This window comes from Phyllostomus discolor, chromosome 7 (assembly GCF_004126475.2).
Source record: "Phyllostomus discolor isolate MPI-MPIP mPhyDis1 chromosome 7, mPhyDis1.pri.v3, whole genome shotgun sequence".
In the NCBI taxonomy this organism is placed as follows: Eukaryota; Metazoa; Chordata; class Mammalia; order Chiroptera; family Phyllostomidae; genus Phyllostomus; species Phyllostomus discolor.
The window spans coordinates 10,744,519-10,765,651 of record NC_040909.2 but is presented as its reverse complement, the minus strand read 5'-3'; the positions used below and the strand labels follow the sequence as shown (position 1 = coordinate 10,765,651).

The 21,133-nt window shown below is 39.5% G+C and overlaps 1 protein-coding gene across 3 annotated transcripts in view; it reads right to left on the bottom strand.

Moving 5' to 3' along the window:
* Window positions 1-15,502, bottom strand: part of SCN10A (sodium voltage-gated channel alpha subunit 10) — an 80,580-nt gene extending 65,078 nt beyond the window's left edge. For all 3 annotated transcript variants that reach the window (XM_028518825.2, XM_028518826.2, XM_028518827.2), the window contains exons 1-3: window positions 15,227-15,502; window positions 13,421-13,539; window positions 10,356-10,436 (exon numbers count right to left, since the gene is read on the bottom strand). In XM_028518825.2, the coding sequence (XP_028374626.1) occupies window positions 10,356-10,436; window positions 13,421-13,539; window positions 15,227-15,502 (476 nt within the window). The remainder of the gene's footprint in view (window positions 1-10,355; window positions 10,437-13,420; window positions 13,540-15,226) is intronic.
* Window positions 15,503-21,133: the final 5,631 nt, after the last annotated feature.

Here is a 21,133-nt window from a genome sequence, read left to right as displayed (position 1 = left end):
CTGCGATGCTTTGGTTCGCAGCCTGAGCTCAGTCCACTGAGCTATGCTAGCCAGGGCTTTCATTTCTTTTTAAGGCTAAGAGTCCATTGTATATGGCCATGCCACATTTTGTTTATTCATTCATCTATTGATGGACATTTGCATTGTTCCCAACTTTTGGCTATTATAAATAATGCTGCTATGAACATTCATGTACAACATACCTTTTAAAGTCTATTTCGTAGCTTACAAACTAATCATTAATTAATTCAGAAATCTCTTTTAAAATTATCTTTTTGTTCATTTTAAATAAGAAAAAAATCATTGAGCACTACTTTCTCATATATATGGTCAATATATACTGACATTTGATTTGTTCATAGTTTTGTTAAATTTTAAAGTGAAATCTCTGGTTGTTTACATACATAATAGTCATTGATTTTTAAATGCCAATCACATTATAAGAAAAAGTTCTGATAAAAGAATTCTACCAATTGTTTTCTGCTTTATTTCCAACTACAATATTTGTTATTGATTTTGAAGCTGGCTTCATATTTTACCAGCAAGAATATAATTTACTTGTTTTTGCTAAAAGGGTGACTACAGTTTTTCATGTTTTTCTAGACTTTAGCATCAAATTTTGACAGTTTGGTACTGGGAAGCCTTTTTGTTTGTACTAGAGAAAGTCAGTTGGTTTAAGAATGAGGTTGGCAAGTTTTATTGGAAAATAATGTGGAAGTTTTGGTAGGTTTATATTATTATTTGATAAAAGTGTTAAGGGTAATAAACTGGGTACTAGGACAAAAGGGTCATTAATTTGATACACTTTGATTATCATTTTTCATTGTCATGCTTTCTGTTTTCTCAATTATTTTTTATCTGCCTTTGTGAGATTATCTGTTGGGAACTGCCCTGCCTGGTTTCAGAAGCTGTAACCCTCTGTGGCTAAGGCTGAGTGAAAAAACCTTGGGACCATAAGCCATTAAGGAGACAAAGCTTATTTTTCTTGCAGGGGTGCTGCCCCTGCCCTCTTTTCACCTCACCCTGCTTGGCCCTGGTGGATGACTGGTTAGCCAATGATGGGTAAGATTCCTCAAAGGAGGGATGACCTAAGACAGGCATGGTCACAAAGGGGCCCTCAGGGAAGGACTTGGGGGGCTATAGAAAAAGGGGGTGATAGACCCTTGCCCATCAGCTTTGACATAGCCTGAGTCCTCATTCTGTCTGCAAGAAGTCTCCTGATCTCTTGGCTGCTTTACTTTCCCTGCCTGACTTAAGCCTGAAACAATGCCGGAGGTGGGTGTGGCCCTGTGCTGGAAAGGTGGGTTCCCTGGGTGATCAGGCCTAGGAAAGAATGCAAAAAGTCTTATGAAACTTACTTTGCTAATACCCTCAATTTAAATGATAAGGGTCCAAGCATGAAATGAGTTTGTTCCCCACAGTTTTATGGCCATTTAACTACCTGACCCTGACTCAGAATAAGCCCTCAGAGTTCTCTGAATGTTATCTATTGTTTAATCATTTCTATCTGATAATGACTGATGAGCTTTACATATATACCCTGTATTCCTATGCAAATTAAAGCCAATAGAATTCTGTCCAGGCAAGGGTCATGGCGCTCTCCTCTTGAGAGAGTCACCAAGCCATCCCTTTTCCTCCACAGGACTTCGGTGGTCTATGTGAATTTGTCTCATCTTATCCACAATGCTGCAGACATTGCGGGCCGGTGTTCGCATCAATTATCCACATCCATTGTCTGTTTGTTGCATGACATACAGATCCAAGCTTCTGTTATAAATATAACAGAGTCCATTTATTATATTTGTGACCTTATGTCACATTGTAGGATTTATTTTCCTACTTTTGTCACTATTGCTATAGTTCTACAAACCACTTCTGAAATGCTGATTCATTTTATGACTTGAGATATTCTACAATGCAACAGCAACAGTGACAAATGCAAGTTTAACAAATGTAAGCAATTACTGTCAGGTGACAAGAAAATACATTATTTAAAATAAATGCACCATGTTAACCAGTACAAACTCTAAGTTCTTGAATATACTGCTTTTAAGAACATAAAAAGTGAAAAATTCTATAAAAATTATGATTAATCTTACATTTCAGATTTTTAAATTATTGGTGCATAAATCATTGCATAGCTACTTCTTCTGAATCTGAAATGATTTAGAGGCTATTGTGAGACTTCCAGTGATCAACAGAGGTCTGTACTTAGATCACTTATTGAGAAACTTGTAGGGGACAGAAGGGGCTGAACTGCTCTGCAAAGCAGAGGGAGCAGAGTTTGCATTCCCAGGGACAACGCAGAAAGAAGACAGGGAAGCAGCAAGCTGGAAAAGCAACTCAAAGGGCCATTTTGTGAGAGAAGATTTGTCAGACTCACTTACCAGGATAGATGAATTGAAATACTGGCAAACTGAATCAAGCAGTGATCAAATTAGAATCATTAAATATAGATTAGCAAATGTATTAATGTAACCTACTATATTAACACATGAAAGAATACATGATAATCTTAACAAATACAGAAATGTTGATAAAGACTAACACCCATTCATTATGAAACTCTTAACAAACCAGGAGTGGTAAGAAATTTCCATAACTTGATGAGGGGTAATTATGACTCCCATAATCATTGTAACAGTAGTGAAATAGAACTATACTCTATAAAACAAGAGCAGAAAACTGCTCACTCTTATAGCTTCAGCATTGTGCTGAAGGTCCTGGCCAGTTCAATAAGACAAGAAAAGCAAACAAGGAGCACAAGAGTCATAAAGAAAGGAACATGTTTATCATCATTTACAGATGATATAATTGTTTAAACAGAAAACTGAGAATCTATTGTTATCCCTTGTTAAAGGGCTCAGGAAGGTTGCTGGATGCAAAACCAATACATAGAAGTTAAAAACATGAATAGATTTTAGCAATAAAAATAAATATTCAAAAGGACAACCAAAGTGGTAATGTAAGATAAGAAGTATAGGAACTACATAAGACATTATAGTCCTGGCTGGCATGGCTCAGTGGATCAAGCACTGGTCTGCAAACCAGAAGGTGGCTGGTTTGATTCCCCATCAGGGCACATGCCTGGGTTGTAGGCCAGGTCCCTGGTTGGGGGAAACCAATCAATGTATCTCTCCCTCTCATTCTACCCCTTCCTCTCTCTCTGAAAATAAATAAATAAAATCTTTAAAAAAGACATTATAAGATGTTATGGGAGAATATAAAAGAAGGCCAGTATAAATTGGAATACACAGCATGCTGATGTGCAGAAGGTTCAATATTATACATGCAGCAATTTTTCCTGTGGCAATAAATAAATTCAATGTATTTACAATCAAAGTTTCAATAAAGTTGTAAGAAAAGAGCTTAAAAATCTGACTCTTAAATTGACATGAAATAAAGAAGCAGGAAGAACCAAGATAAGTTTCAAGAAGACAGAAGGAAGGGCTGCTACCACCAACCAGGCCACATCTTACCATAAAAATGTAGGGAGTGACAAATACCTTACTGGGGGGAGCAGACCTGAGCACGGGTGGGAATCTGGCGCATGACTGAGGTAGCAGAAGGATTCACTTGGGAAATGAGGACCTGTGAAAAGTGGTGCTGGAATAATCTGAATGGAAAAATATTAGAAGCCTATTTCATGCACACAGGTACACACAAGTCTAGAAGGGTGAAATATCTAATCAGAGGATGAAATACAGGGTGGGGCAAAAGTAGGTTTATAGTTGTGAGTACTCAAAACTTGGAGTTTATTCTTGCATCATTATTTATTAATTATTGCATTATTTCCCATATGAACAACTGTAAACCTACTTTTGCCCCACCCTGTATTATGGCTTTTAGAAGAAAATACAGGAGACATTTTATAGAATAGCAGTAAAAAAAAAAGTGAGTGAAATAAGACAAGATATAGCCATTTAGACAAGCACAAAAACACCATATTGGTTTGTTAAAAAGCATCAGCTGAAGCATGCATACAACATGGTATCACTCCTGTAACTCTGCAAAGACACAAAGCACATGTTGTTATGTGTGCAGTGCCAGGTACCCATTTCCCAGCTGCTGTAGCTTCAGCTTCATTTCACCTGTTCTTTTCCAGGCGAGAAAACAATTCTTTCCTTTGTGCTTTTCCCTGCAACCAAATCGCTGTATTTTGTCAGGTGTTTCTGCAAATTCTCAGTACGGTTGGTGCTGAGTGTCCTAGAAACATCCAAGGGCCCCGTCACTGACTCTCTGTGAACTCAGGGCATGGGGAAAGTTCTGCTCTGGTCACTGCTGATACTTGATTATGCATTCCCCGGTACTTCACATATCCTCCTGGGGCCAAATATGACATATTCTTCCTCACTTTGGCCCCAGTAAATCTCCAGTTTCTTTCTGAGCATAAGAAGGGATTAAAACATAGACTATAAATACATTTATTATATAGTATAAATATATAAAGTCTTCCCACAAGCAGACTGATAGGCAGGCAGGCAGGCTGGGGTGCGGGGAGCTGCCTTTAACAGCAGGTAACAGTGCAAAGCTAACATTTCAGGGAGGTTTAATGTCAGGAAGCAGAGATAAGGGATGGGAACCACTTGTGCCCAAAAGACTGTATCAGGAACATGGTGATAGGATCAGCTTCTGATTCCTCACTGGCTACGGTTTAATTTCTACTGGAAAATACACAGCATGGCCTCGTAGCCCCAGTCTCTCCTAAGGACGTGTATTTTTTTCCTTTGGGCTCCCAGCAACACAGTACACCACCAAGAGCTGTTATCAGTTTTGCATTTAAAAAAAAAATTTGGAGTCTGATGATTTTCATGAGGCTGAGGAGATGGAAAATCACCCCATACCTGTCACACAAATTTCTAGAACTAGGACCAGAGAGAGAGATTTTTATCTGTTTCATTTTTTCAAAGTGTATTTATAAAGAAAACTGTGTCAACTATTTAGTTAATACAAAATTTGATAAAGGATGAATTTAATAATTAGTGGGAATGGAAATTGGTACAACTTTGAAAAACAATTTGGCTGTATCTCAAAAATTAAAATGGCACCTTCCTTTGATTCAGCATTTCCACGTTTAGGAATTCATCCCTCGCATTCATTCATCCATGTTACATGTACAAAGATATGTGTGTAGGGTTATTACCTGAACAATTGAGATGGCAAAATATTAGAATTAGGTTGACTAAAATCAACATAAGGACCTATCAGTAGAATGATAGATAAATAAATTTTGCTTTATCCATGTAAGTGAAATCTATTCAGTCAATTTCTACAAAATATCTGCTGCTGGGATTTTTCTTAGGATTTCATTGAATCTGCAAATTAATTTGGACAGTACTAACATGAGCTATACTTACATTTATTTAGATACTTTAAGTTTTCTCTCAATAATGTTTTGTCATTTTTCAGTATAAAGGTTTGGGCAGGTTTCTTACAATAGCTTTTGGGTTTATTAGTTTGACTTTTTTTTTCTAACTAATTTGTCCTAAATTATTGATTTATTTCTGTTTTCCTTTCATTTAGTTTCTTGTTCTTTGTGTAGCATTATGTTAAGTATTAAATAATTCTTTTCATTTTTTACTGATCAGAATGTTCTATGCTTCATTGCCATAAATTACTTCCTGAGCACATCTTTGACCACACCATACAGGTTGAGATTAAAGTGTGTGTTTTTGTTTTTCTTCCCTAGAAATTCTATAATTTTAGTTTGTAGTTTTTCTTTTATCTAAGAGTTCTTTAAGAGAGATTTTTGTACTCCATTTTATTCAATGTTATAAAAATATTTTTCCTATATCATTAAAATTGTTATGAATATTAACTATAATGGATATTGTTTATGCTCTGTAAGAGAGGTTTTTTTAAAAAAAGTCAAATGGAAAGGCCTCTCTTTTTCTGATTTTGTCATTATTTTCTAATTGTATTACAATGTAGTCAAAGAATGTTTTCTTTATTATTTCTACTTTTTGGAGCTTATTGAGGTTTTGTTGTGGTTTAATATTTGGTCAACTTGTATGGTCATTTGAAAAGGCAGTATATTTACTTTGCAGAGAATAGAGTTTAACATGTTAATCATATCTAACTTATTAATTGCATTACTAAGGTCACGTATATTTTTTATACATTTGACCTGTGATAGGCTGAAATGCATTAATCAAACTTCCCTATCTTTATGATGCTTTTGTCTATTTACTGTTATATGCTTACATTTTTGACTGATGGGCATCGTTGCCACATTATTTGTTACAAAGATGTGCATTGCTAGAGTAAATTACTTGGCATTCCATTGTGTCATTTTTGTTCTGTTTGATATTTTTTGGTCTAAAGTCCACCTTCTCTGATATAAAGATCATGCCTCCTACTCTCTTTTATTTGACTTGGCTTGTATCTGAGCCCATTCTTTAATTTTGACCTTTCTGTATCATCTTGAGCAGCATATTTTTCATTGAAGTTGGGTATTACACTGTTTTATATATATGAATTTTTTAAACAGATGCTTCAAACCCATTTATATTTATTAACATGACAGATTTGTTTGATTTTAATTTACTTATGTTATGCATTTCATAGCTTTTCAAATATTTCATTTCAGGTATGTTTGATTGGCTTTATATTTTGTGCATGATTCCAAATTTAGTACAGTTTTTATTTTAGTTCTAGTGGTTGCCTTTGCCAGTATAAATTTATAATTACAATTAAAGCTATGTAACACACTGTCCTTGGTATGCTATCTCTAAACAATATCTTATTTCCATTTAGCAATTCTCTTTCCTTTCCCCTCTGCTTTGTCCATCATCTGATTGTATGCATATTGAATAATGTGTTTCTCATGCTCACCTTTGTATTATTAAATATAATTATTTTCCATTCCTTGATTTGTCACCTTTAAAGAATATTCTTTAACATCTTGTTAGTAAAGAGGCAGCAATAAGTGAGCATACTATTCTCCCACATTCTTTCCTCTTTCTACTCCTGAGTTTTGCTATTTGTATCATGTCAACATTTTCAGGACCTCTGATTTACAGTTTTCAGTATTCTGCATTTTATGTAATGGTCATTTTAAAAATTATTTTATTTTTCAGTTTTTTATTATGATATGCAATGTACATGAGGAACACGCACGTGAAATATACATTAGTTCTATAAATCAATTGCATGAGTCAGCTTGGGCTGCCATCACAGAATGCCATAGATGGAGTGGTTAAACAAAAAAATTTAATTTTTCTCCCAGTTCCAAAAGTTAGAGACCAGGGTGCCAGCAGGGCCAGGTGCTAGTGAGGGCCTTCTTCCCAGCTGGTTGAGGTCCTATTTCTTGCTGTGTCCTCACATGGCAGAGGCAGCTCTGGTGCCCATTTGTCTTCTCATAAGGGTACCAGTTTTATTGGGTCACAGCTCTGCCCTTTGACCTCATTTAACTTGAATCACCTCCTTAAAGTTTCCTTCTCCAATACGGTCACATGGTGGGGGTGGTTAGGGCTTTGGGGGGAGACATAATTCAGTGCATAGCAGCTGTGTGACGAACTATTCACATCCAAAATAAACACGATGAGCATCCCACAAGCCCCCTCCTAATTATGTCCTCTCTTCTCTGCCTAGAGGTTACTGACTACCTTAATTTTTGCTAATTTTTGTGCCTTTTTATTTGTTTTCACCTCATAAGTATGTATCCCTAAACAAAATAGTAAAGTTTTGCTTTTTAAAAAAATTCTGTCTAAATAGAGTCATATTTATGTAATCTTTTGTATCTGTCTTATTTCTTTCAATATTATATTCCTAAGACTCACTCTTGTTGTGTGGATCTATAGTTTATTCATTGTCATTGCTGTACATCATTCTATTTTAAGAACGCAATGGTGATATTTAATGTATTCAATAATTTATGAATGTTAGGTTGTTTCTAATTTTTGGCTTTTATAGGCAATGTTCATAAACTTTCTTGTAGCTGTATCCTGGGGCCCATAAGTACATATTTCTATTGAGCATATGTTCCTAATAGTATAATTAGAAGGTGACAGTGTGTGTGTGTTCTCACCTTTGCTTGATTACATCCACTTCTTTCCAAAAAGGCCATACAAATTTGCGTTCCCACCAGCAGTACATGAGTTTCTGTTGCTTCATCTATTTCTCAATCCTTGAATTGTCACAATTTAAAAATTTCCTCATCCGATGAGCAAATGATAAATAATCTCTCAGCGTGATTTTAGTTCACATTTCCTTAATTAAGGAGGTTAAGAATATTTTCATATGTTTATTGATCATTTGGATTTCTACTTTTGAGAAGCAATTATTTAAATTTTTGCTCACTTTAAAATTGGTTGCTTTGATCACAAGGATGGAGAGAGGGGAACCCTCATGCACTGCTGGGGGGAGTGCAGACTGGCTCAACCGCTGTGGAAAACAGGGTGGAGGCTCCTTAGAAAATTCAAAATGGAAGTGCCTTTTGACCCAGATTTCACTTCTGGAAATATATCTGAAGAAACCTGAAATGCTAATTTGAAAGAATATGTGTCCCACTATGTTCATTGCAGTGTCATTTACAATATCCAAGATGTGGAAGCAGCCCAAGTGTCCATCAGTAAGTGAGTGGATAAAAAGGCTGTGGTACAGCTAACAAATGGAATACTACTTGGCCATAAAAAAGAAGAAAAATCTTGCCTTTTGCAACATCTTGGATGGACCTGGAGAATATTATGCTAAGTGAATTAAGCCAATTAGAGAAATGCAAATACTTAATGATCTCACTTATATGTAGAAGCTAGTGAACAAAATAATTTAACAAAAAAAAGGTGCATAAATACATAGAACAGACTGACAGCTGTCAGAGGGGAGAAGGGTTAAAGGGCTGGGTGAAAAAAGGTGAAGGAATTAAAGTGAGAGCCAGAGAGAAAGGGGAGTGAGGGGAGGTAGAAGAGGACAATGGGCAGATAAGTGGGGAGAGGAAGAGACTACTTTGTGTGATGGGCACATGATGCAGAAGATGATTTTTAAGTTGTACACTTGAGCTCTGTATAGTTTTCTTAACCAGTGTCACCCCAATAAATTCAATAATATGAAATAGGTTGCTCTGACATATTTCTAGTTCATTCGTATAGGCTCATTATTCGGGATATAAACACTTTTTAGGTATACATGTTGCAAATATTTTCTACTTAGTGGGTCTGCTTTTTCACTCTCAAAAAGTTATCTTCTGATGAATAGAAATTCTTAAGTTTAATATACCAAAATTATGCTGTTCGCTGCTTTTTAAAAAGTGGTTACCTTTTATGGAAGTATAGCAATTCCCTAGTCCTCACTTTTCTAAGAGCTTTAAATCATAAGCAGATATCAAATTTTAGCAAATAACTTTCAGCATCAATTCAGATGATCACACGATTTTTTACCTTTATTAATAGAAAAAGAACATATTTCTTATTGTGCATGTTTTAATGTTATAGTCAGCAAAATAAATTTAAAGTTGGAAAAGAGAAAGCTTTACAGAGCTCCTGTTATTGTACACAGGCATGTCCAGCTTGACCTGGGGCAGAAACACCTCTCCCAGATGAATCAGCGAAGGATATTTTTTGAAAGTTCCTACATTCAGAAACTGCAGAGGTTCCATTTGCTAACTCAGGGAGATAGCATGATCTCAGAAATATTAAGGTTACTATGCAGTGTATGAGTCATGATAACTTACCAGTTTCATTGATGGGTTATTTTCTGAATATGCTTCAGAACCATTTGTTTTTAATTCTGTCTCAATTTTATTCCTGCCTCCCTTCCCTGAAGTGCCTTCATGGGTGCAACTAGCAGGTGAGCGGGTGCATACATGGCAGGAATTCACCTGAGAGACCATGGAAACTGGATCCTCTGGGACTGAGACCCCAGCATCATTATTTTTAAAACCTCCCCAGGAGATACCAATGCACAGCCAAGGTTGAGAACCACTAATCTATAGCTCTTTAAGCCTGAAAATCCTATATGTGTCTGTGAAACAAATTCTACAGAAAAGACATATGACCATTACAAAGTGAGATAAACAATAGGATTGCAGCCCTGGCTGGTGTAGCTCAGTGGTTGAGTGCCGGCCTGTGAATCAAAGGGTCGCTGGTTCAATTCCCAGTGTAGGACACATGCCTGGGTTGTGGGCCAGGTCCCTAGTAGGGGATGTGCGAGAGACAACCACACATTGATGTTTCTCTCCTTCTCTTTCTCTCTCCCCCTCTCTAAAAAAGTAAATAAATAAAATCTTTAAAAAAACAATAAGATTCCACACAACCCAAATGAGACCCTGCAGAACAAAAAAAGGAAAAAACGCTGCCAAGTGGGGGAAGAGAAGAGGACAAGAAGGGAAGGCTCAGAATGGCAGCAAATCTACTCACTCGATTTTCTCTGGAATGTCGTTTTGGGTCATGCACACACAGTTGACCACAATAGTGACCGTAATAAATGTACTGAACCACCTGAGAGGCTGTGTTAAGGAAAAGCTCAGAGTCACCACGTTTCCCTGGTGGCATCTGTGATCACCTTGAATGATTAATTTCATCACTCTTAGCTGGGATCACCTTTATAATCTCGTCACTTAATAACCAGTAACATTTACTGAGTGCCTACTGTGGGCAGCATGCTTTGTCCACATTATTTCTAATACAATTACCCTACAGGTGGATATTATTATCTACATTTTGGGCCTAACAACACAGGCTGACAAAGCTTATGTAACATTTCCCTGGTCACACAGCTAGCCAACCACGATGCTGGGGTGTGAACTCAGATCCTTTGATAACAGAACCTTGGCAGAAGGAAACAGAGTCCCTCCTCCAAAACATCCTTCTGCCCTGAGGACTTCATTTCACTATATATACAATATGGCCTGAAATTTCATCTATAAATGTCCCTTTTTTCCTAAAAGACAAAGGAAACACTCCCAGAAAGTTAGAAGGAAAGGGAGGGCTGTAAGCTTTTATGGGAATTAGTTTAGGCAGATTGCTTCCCTAACTTAGCTGAGGTTAGTTACACTGAGCAAGTGGACTTCTGGCCAGAAATGATGGAGGCAGGACCAGGAAGCAAAATGCTGGTTCAAGGTGAAGATTCCAAATAGGACTAGGTGAGAACTCTGAATAGCCAGAATGGAGAGCCTTAGAGGAGAGGTTGAGTAAGGGATTTATTTACCAAAAGTGGAAGGACACTGAATAGGAAGGCAAATGGAAGAGGGTAAATATATGGGAAAAAAATGTTGATGGGGAAAATCCAGTCATAATTTTCTCTTGTTGGACATTTTTCTCAGAACTAGCTGGATTCTGAACAATTACTTCCTGAAGAAGAATAAAGCCTGCAGATGAGCTTGACCTACAGAGAGCGAACCACTCATCTTTCTTAATTTCAACCTGAGCAGAAGCATTTAAATCTATTTTAGTTTTTGTAAATGCCTTTAATGTTCCCTGTTTTATAGTTACTTAGGAACAAATCTATTTTAAAAAGGGAAATTCTACTAATTAATCCCCATTTTTCTGTTGACTTGCAACTAAAGTAAGAAATGTGTTCACATGGTGGGGGGATGTTAACCCAAGGCTCAACTTAAAATAATATTTTCAATTCCACAAATGTATAAAAGTAATGTGATATATTGTGTATGATGTTACTTATGACAGCATTCATAGTAAGTTTTACTTGAATTATAATTTTGATGAAAAAGTAATACTAGGATGCTGAGAATCTCATACCTTAAAGAGTATCTTTTGAGGCTAGAGTTATGAAGTTCATGAGATTTAAATATGGAGATGTAGATTTTGATACGTCTGTGACAAAGAGACCCTCAACAGCTTTTTCTGCCCTGCTGTAAGTCCACTACACAATTATTTACTTATAAAGTCTCAAGATAAAAAGACTATTCACTGGTCACTTGGTTCTTTAAAGGGATTTTATTTCTAATGAGCTATTTCTGACTTATCTCTGTGTAATTCAACTAGAAAGCATAGAAAGGAGTTTGAATATTTGCTGTTTTGCCTTATTTTTAACTGTATGTAATTGCACATATATTTAAAAATCTAAGGAGAGATGACATACTGATAGAATAAGTTACCCAAATTCATTTTCATCAACTGCTTTCTTCCTTGTCACTGATACTGTTCTAAGCAGGATGCAAGCTGGACATTTTAACCAGCAGGTGACCTTGGACACTTTACTTAATGCTTCTGTGTGTCAGTTTTATTATCTGTAAAGTATGGATGTTAGTCCCTTCTTCAAGGGTTTCTGTACCTATGAAAGTGTTGACACTTAGAAGGTATTTAGCAAATGGAAGCCTACTATTATCATGAAAATCCTCTGTAGAATCACAAAATTCAAGATTCAATTAAGAAAATATACTTTCCACTGGTTAGCCATAAAGTAAGAAAAAGGAAATGTCAACACAACTTTCCCAGGCAGCAGTTTCATGTTGAGAGGACGGACCCTGGCAGGGCGACCAGCTCCCTGGGAGGTGTCCAGCAATCCAGCAAGCTGAGCAAGGATGCGGGGAGAGTCTCCTTACTAGGAGACTCCTAAGAAGAGGATGGCTACCATCTGCCAGGCAGCTGAGGCAAGGCTGTTCTTGCAAATCAACCCCCTGGAAGCCAGAGCTGAATTTGTCATTAGGAACTTCCAACTTGGACAGTCACCAGAGAAAATCCTTGGAAACGAAGCCAAAGCCTCTTCTTTGTGCTAGTTTGGCTGGCCTTGGAGAAAACAAACCCCCCGCTTGGTAGTAAAATCCCCAAGCTGAAGCCAGCTTCTGAAGCTACCTAAAGCAATTAAGCAATTAATATAATACAGATATTTGACCAATGCATCTCTAATCATTATATTACCCAATGGCATGAACCTCAGGCTATTGACATTTTTAACCTGCTGGTAGTTTGGGGGTAACTCAGTATCCAGTAACCCCACTGGTTATGGGGTCCCACTGAAACAATGTACTCTCTGCCTGTTGTGGTCTGTTCTCTTGGCCCTCTGGGAGATGCTGCTCTTTTGCCCAATAAGCAGCCACTCCCCGGCATAGCCAGGGCACAGATATACTATGCCTATTTCATTAACCCAAAGAAGGCTTGGGGTCCCATTAGTCATCTTTATGTTGTAGGAAGAGCAGACCACATATGGTGAGAATGTGCCTGGAATGTCAGCAAAGCTCCCCTCACAAAGAAAGCATTTCTGAACACATGCATCCATAGATATGTCCACACTAGTCTAGGTGAGCTCAATCCCATCTCTGTGTCACACAAAGACATCTTCTGTCTTGGGACTGCCTTCAGGTGTTGGATACTTTAAAGCCACTAACACCTTTTTCAATTTAATGATTGAAAAAAGAGTTCAATTGGAGGGAGACTCTATTGTTAACCTCTGAAGAATGTACTGGACACAGTGGGCAAGGCCTGATTCTAACATGTGGAAGAATCAATCACATAAAGGATATGAGTGGACAGACACTTTAATGGCTGTTCTTCTGATCCGGTTGAAAGGACTGAATAGGCCCAGGGCCCGAGTGGCACTAAACCGGGAAATGGTCCTTGTTTTGTTCAGCACCATAAATGTCTAAAACAAAACAAAAGAGAAAGGGGACCTCTAGTGAGAAACATGCATCCTCACACAATCATGGTTCTTTTTAAAGGTTTTATTTAATTTATTTTTTAGAGAAGGGAAGGGAGAGAGATAGGGAGAGAAGCGTCAATGTGTGGTTGCCTCTTGAGTGTGGACCTGGCCTGCAACCCAAGCACGTGCCCTAAACTGGGAATTGAACCAGCGACCCCTTGATTCACAGGCTGGCACTCAACCGCCAAGCCACACCAGCCAGGATGCAATGACCATGTTTTTGAGCATGAGTGGCATCATCTCGGGGTCATGAGCAAGAGGGTTCTGGGAACCATGGGTCAATGGGAGCCAAATGGAGAAGCAGAGAGTTAGGGAGGGTCAGGGACTAATAGCCATATCCCTTCCTTCACAGCAAGACCTCAGGCCCAGTGGCTGACTGTGCATCACAATGAGCCCACCACAAGTACCCAATGGACAGGTGGCTGACCATGGGGTAGCTAAGAAGCATTATGCCCAGGGCTGGAGGATGGAGTTCTGGCGGCATTTAATTTCTCTTCTAATTAGTGGATCATCCCTGGTCCTGCAATGTTTCTTCTGTTTTTCACCTCCCATGTCTTCCCTTTTAAATCCTCCTCTGAGCATCTCGGAGGGTGAGAGTTCTTGGCAGATTAGAGGAGGGAGGAAGACATTCTAGTGCCATTATTTTCTCTATAAACCATATCGGAGATGGCTGATTCCTGCCTCTCCCAACTCCAAAACCTGCATACACCATTTTTTTAAGCTGTGGAGAGTACCTAAATTGATATACAAACTGGATAATTGTCATGGAACAGCTCTTGTTCAAACTAGTGGTTCTCAAACTTTCTGATTTTGGGACATTTTCATACTATCACAAATTACTGAGGACCCCAAAGAGCTTTTGGTAATGTTTATACCTTTTTGCCTATACCATATGTATATGTATGTATGCATCTGTGCCTGTGTTTATACATGTATGTGTATAAATACATGTTTGTGTATATATTATATTAGAAATTTAAAATGTAGAAAATTTGAAGACACAGGAATATACAAGCATAATCCCAGTAGCTGTTAGACTAATGGTGTCATCTCCATCAATTCCTCTACATTTACTACTATACATTCACAAAGAGTGTGAGTGAAAAAGACAAATGACATCTAAGTATCATCATCTAATAGTTTTGACCTGCTGAACTCAATAAAAGAGTTGTGAGAAGCCCAGGGGTTCTGAGATCATACTTTGAGAACCACTGGTTTAAATCATCCTCATTTCTTTTCCCTTTACCTACTCTACATCCCCACTTGCCAAAAAAGCCCCCTGCAACCCCCGCAAGATCCCTGCTCCCCAATTGCCAGAAAAACCAACACCTCTGGAGATCCTTGGTCACAACTCATCCAAAAGAACAGCCAACTTCCTTTGAACACTACACAATAGCTCTCACTGCTTTTGAAGATTGGGGTTCAATTAGCCTCTCCCATAAATACCATAAAGACTCAAAGAGAATGTCAAAGAGATAAGTTAAATATTTCTCATTGACTGAGTCTAGCTGACAACCATACCACCCAAGGTGCAGGAGGACTCTCTGGGCTGGGTGGGGACAGAGGCTTCCTCTCCCAGAGCTGAGAACAGCCATCCCAGCCAGCAGTCCTTACCTAGTTGAGCTCTTACCCGGTGTGTACTGTAGAAGGGGTCCAGATCCTCTAGGGGCTCTCCAACCAGCTCTGTGGGGAGCTCACCATAGAACTTGGGTAGCTGGTTGCAGGCTTTCAAGTCCAGCTGGGGCCGAGTCTTCTCCTCTTCAACCTTCTGCTTCTTCTCACTCTGCTTACCTTTGGCTTTCTTGGCTGCCTGCTGGGCAGCAATTCTCTTTTCAATCTCCACCAGGGACTCTGGAGTGAATCGACGGAAGTTGGTAGTTTCCAGGGACCCAAAGGGCAATTCCATCTTCTCATTCTTCTTTAGGAAGAATTTATACTCTTATGAGAGTGGACATAACCACAGAGAAGTAACAGCCAACCCACTGCCCTCTTCCTCATATCTTTCCCAACTTTCTCGCTAGAACATCTCCCCTACCCACTTTTCCTAGTCCTTAACTCACACTAAGCTCTCCCTGGGACCCCACAACCCCTGCACCACTCAGGAGAGGCTGTAAATTCCATCCTACTCCAGGTACTGCAGGGTCATGTCTATGCTCTCCATGAGCTTCTAAGTCACTGCTCCTTCATCATTTTGTAGTCTACCACCACCGCTACCACCACCACCACCACCACCACCACCACCACCACCACCACCACTGCTACCACCACCACCACCACCACCAGATTTAGCCATGCTGCCCTCTCTCCTCATTTCTATGACCACTGAGCAACAGGCACTCTCTCATATTTGCCAAAGACTTTGGTTCCTGATCCACTTTATCTTTAGTCTCATCCTACTTTCTGACCACCTTTTATGTATTGACCTCTTCAATGTTTCACCCCCTCCCTACATTCCATTTGGGACTCTAGGCTACTTTTTTTTTGTCTGTGGCTGAAGACTTTTTTCCATGTCCAGATTAGACTTTATAGGCCACCATTTTTACCACTCCCTTGTCCTTATCCTAAATACCAAGCCTGCATCAATCTACATGAGTCTAATTCAGGTTTCTGGGTGATGGAGAACATCATGCTGCTTGGAAATCATATGGTTTCCTTAGACCTCAGTTTCTTCTAGTCTGATATTTCAAATCCTATTCATTTTTTTCTGATTATTTCCTATTTCTTCTTGTGGTAAGACAATGACCATGTTCTCTACTTCATGAAGAAAACAGAAATCCTTCACTTTTGTGCCCCAAACCTCCTACTTACCTGTAGCCACACTCTCCCTGCTTCCTTCCCTCCTGTCACAATTAGGAGAGTATCATCCCTCATCCAGGCTAAGGCCAATCTTTTCTTTCTGTTTTGGATCTTATTCCCTCACTGCCTCACTTCTCTGTCCCCACTTGTCTACTGGCTCCTTCCTATCAACATTCAGAGATTCTCAAGTCTTTTCCAACGTTAAATCCTCCTTGCAAAAACATCAAAGACCTTCTATAGCTAAAGTCAGAGAGAGATCTCTGTCAGTTCTTATCTTGATCCCATTGGCTGTTTTGACCACTTCTGCTTCTTGAAACACAGTCTCTCTTCAACTTCTGTGACACACTCTCTTGGTTTGCTTAACATTCTGTCTGCTCCTCCTCAGCCTTTTCTTCCTCATATCCTCCCACACATGGTTATGAATCTTAGGGTTTTATGTTATGTGTTTTGAATTTTTGAATAATGACAATAGTAATAACACCAACAGCACTGATAATAGCTAGCACTTTCAGAGATCTCACTATGTATTAAGCAATTTTCATGCATTATCATATGTACCACACTGTGTTATTCTATAAGGTATTATCTCTAATATATAAATGAGAAACCGTAGTGGCAAAGTTAACTTCATCAAGATCACATTACTAATAAGTGGTAGGTCAAATACTCAATCCCAGGCCTGTCTGATACAACCTTCTGAGAGCATCTCATCCATTCCCATGGCTTCAATCCTCATCTACATGCAGAGTCTTTATCTCATCTATATCCTGAACCTTTATCTAAAGCTCTCATTATGTCCTTGGGCTCCAACCATTTGTCTTCTCCACGTGAATGTCTAATGGGCACCTCAAACTCAACATGCCCCACACTAAGCTCATTATCATCTCTCCACCCCTTTCTAATACTTGTTTCTCTCTAAGGCTTTCTCCCTCTGTTAATGACCCCAAGTAGCCTATTTCTGTGCTTACCCTCTACCTGGATATTGTTGTTATGTCCCTTCTCCTATATTCCCACATCCAGTCAGACATCTGGTACTGTTGATGCTCTCTCCTTAGAGTCTTATCTCCACGTATCTTAAACCTCTTTATCATACTAGTAGTCCAGCCACTGTCATCCCAATGACCTCTTGTGTGTCTTTTCGCTTCCCCCCGCAGTCCTTTCTAAGCTATTCTCCAATTGTAACCAAATGTTTTTCTAAAATTCAAAACTGGTTATATTATTCTTATTTAAAATCCTTCTAAAGTTCCCCACAGCACTCAAGAGAACCCAGACTGTGTGCTTACCTCTCCAGCACTGTGGCTGCTGCCCACGCTATTTTTATTAGTTTCTCCTTGAATCTGACCCATTATTTCTTTTAATCATAAGGCCTTTACATGTTCCCTTTCCTTTGCCTGAAATTATTCCCCCACCTTGTTTAACCTGACCAACCCCCTATTACTTTTTAACTCTTAAATTTGAGGTAACTCCTCCTTTTCTGATGCTACATGAAGTCAGTGTTAATATTCTCATTTCATGGTCCCACAATTCATTGCCTTTTCTCTATAAACCTCTCATTTGTAATTGCAGTTTGCTCTCTATTTCTCTCACTAAGACCTGTAAGCTCAGTGAGGGCCAGGAACACCTCTATCCTGTTTGGCATTGATTCTGCAGGCCGTAGCACAGTGCCTGGCATTTAGGTACTTGTTAAATCAATAGTGGTAACTAAAAAATTCAGAAACTGAAAAACCAAAGGAAATTTTGTTTGGAAAAGTGCAGCAAAAACCCAAATTTAATCATAGGAATATAAGGAACCAATGAAATTATTTGGTCTAGTGACTTTTTTAGGCTGGCATAACCCAAAGTCAAGCAGATGGTCATAGAGGCAGCCCTTGAATCCAATACCCCAATGATGAAGACCCTGCTTACTGTCACCAGTTCTCTCAGGGTCCTGGGAGGAGCCCTCACCCCTCTGATATCACCCTTCCTTAATGCCCTCCATGACTTTCTCCTGGAAACTTTCCCTGCCTCATTCCCATTTCTCTGCCTTCTGTCCATTTGTACTTGATCTGTCTCTTAGAGAACCCTTCAGTGTTAATCTATATGACAGGACTCAACATCTGTATTCTACCTGCTTCTATCTTAGAAGTTCTATGTGCTAGGTGCCCATGTCCTGATTAACATGGTGTTTTTATGAAGTGGTCACTCAAACACTGTTGACTTGGTTGAATCCAATCAATGCCTTTAATTCTTCCCTTTTGAATAACAAGAATGAAGTTAGCTCTTTCTTTTCTTTGTCTGGAGGAGAAGAACTACTTACATGTTGGAACCTTATTTTAGACTCAGGACTTGGTTACAGAGGAACAAAGCAAGGATTCTCTCAGTGACACTGAACTGATCACAGTGTTGAGAACAGGATGAAGCCAGAATTGCAGGTGCTAGACCTGAAGTTTGAGGTCAAAGCAGGTTTGATGCCACATGTCCACAATAAGTCTGCTAGGCCAAGGACAGAGTTGTTGTCAGGGTTGAGTAGGGAGATTATGCTCACAGGGGGAAATCTGTAGTGATGTCATATAGGTACAAGGGCCTAGATCTTCTTCTAAGACTTTCCAGTCAGGAGAGAGTGCTAGACTTGTGGCCCCTTGATCAAAGTGGTCTCCCTTTTCCCATCTATCACCCAGTGATTTTTCCATGGTAGCCGAGACAAACATCTGAATGCAAGTAGTCTATTTGAGAGCTAATTCTAAGAAACTCCGAGAAGAGTGAAAATGTAAGATAGAAAGAAGAAAGCCAGTACTGTTTCTATGATCAGATTACCCTTGTGGGCAATCAGAACTTAGAACAATTTCACTGAAAGATAAGGACATTGAGGTTTAATCCACCAGTCCCAGTCTCACTGGCTGAAGGTCATTCCAGAGATGTTAACTCTCTAGAATTTACAGCAGTAACCAGAGAAAGTCCTAGGCAGAGAGAGATGTGGGAAGTGTCTGCAGGTGCCCTCTGGGCCCCTGGGAGACATGGGCAAAGTGCAGATAGTGACTGCTCCATCCCTGGGCTGTGCACAGCTGCTTGTAGTCCTAATTAGGACTCCTTATTTCTCAGTCAATTTAAATACAGCGGTGGGGTTGGGGGGGCGGTATGCTTCCTGTGAAGCAGGCAGGTTGTGCCCATGTATTATATGGAATTAATTTGGACTTGGGATTCACTTCATGGATTGATGGCTGGGGAGGAGCCAATTCAAGATACTTCTATCCTGCTTCATTCCCAAGCTCAGCCTTGGTTTTGAAATAGTCCACCCGAGTGTTTGTGGGTATATTCCCTCTAGCCCACTAGCTGTTCCTGATAACCAGCCTCCCTATTTGGTGGACATTCAGCCCTCTCCAGATGAGTCAAAAGGGTGATTTGGTTCCCTTGCCCCATTTAATGTCAAACAAGAGAGGGCCTTTCTCTATTGCTCATCTAAGGAGCCTATATCATCCAGAGCCTGCAGGACTCTCTGGAGGAAGATTAAGCAACCCTAGTACTAAACTCAGTGGTGGGCAGAGATTAGCTACAGGGCCAGTGCTTTCTTCTCTGTAGTGGGATTCCCCTCTGGTTCCAACTCCCGTGAGCCAGACCCAGACCTGCAGATATTCCTCTCACAGCAGCTCCCATCACTCACATTGCACCATCAGTCACAGGGGTTTCAGCTCAGAGCCTTCAGAGAGGATTTATCTAACCCTGCATTTCCGCCAATGCCTTCTGCAGAATTTAGTGCACTGTAAATAGGAGGTCTGGGGGATAAACAATGCTGACCAAACTTCCCCCTTGAAATGCATTTGTCAAAAAGCATGAAAGACACTAACATGTTTTACTGTCTGTTTTATTCTGTAATGGAGTGTTTTTAGGGAGTGTCAGTTATTTCTGGACATGGCAGGCAGGTGAAGGAGAATGTCCGGCTTGTGGCACACACGGCTGCACTTGGCAGCAGAGACTGTGCTATCTGCATCCTGCTCTCCAGCTTGCAACCTGCTTGTCCATTTTTGTCCTAAGTAAAGAAATTCTTTAATTTTTCTAGTTGGTTGCCTTTCCTTCTAATGTAAAGTTTTTCTTTAAAAATCACATGAATAGATTTTGATTGTTTCTTTAGGTGATTGATTTGTGAGCCCATGTTTACTGTTTATATTAATCTAAATGCTGCAACATCTCCTGAGAGCTTAGTGATGACTTGGCAGGTCCTGATGACTTTAAAATTGTTCTCTGGTCCTGAAAGTTTGCAAAATCCTGACCTAACACACAGTTTCTTTTTCTTTTTTTTTTTAAAGATTTTATTTATTTATTTTTAGAGAGAAGGGAAAGGAGGGAGAAAGAGAGGGGGAGAAACATCAATGTGTGATTGCCTCTCATGTGCCCCCTGCTGGGGAACTGACCTGCAACCCAGGCATGTGCCCTGACTGGGAATTGAACTGGAGACCCTTTGGTTTGCAGGCCAGCACTCAGTCCACTGAGCCACACCAGCCAGGGCTTAACACATGGTTTCTAAGGCAGCCAGGTCTCTAGGACTCTGGTCCATTACGGTCCATGCAAAGCCTGGAAGGCACTCCAATGACTCTAGGTTTTCTGAGGACTATAATGTTCTCAGGAAGTCTGCCACCCCCAGGACTCGTCTCGGAGTAAACAAGATAGCTTGCGTCACAGGTGTGTAGAGAAGTATCTGTGGGGCATTTTCTCTACTTGCTTTAGAGACACTAGGCCTGAAGCTTTTACAACAAGCATCTGTCCTCTT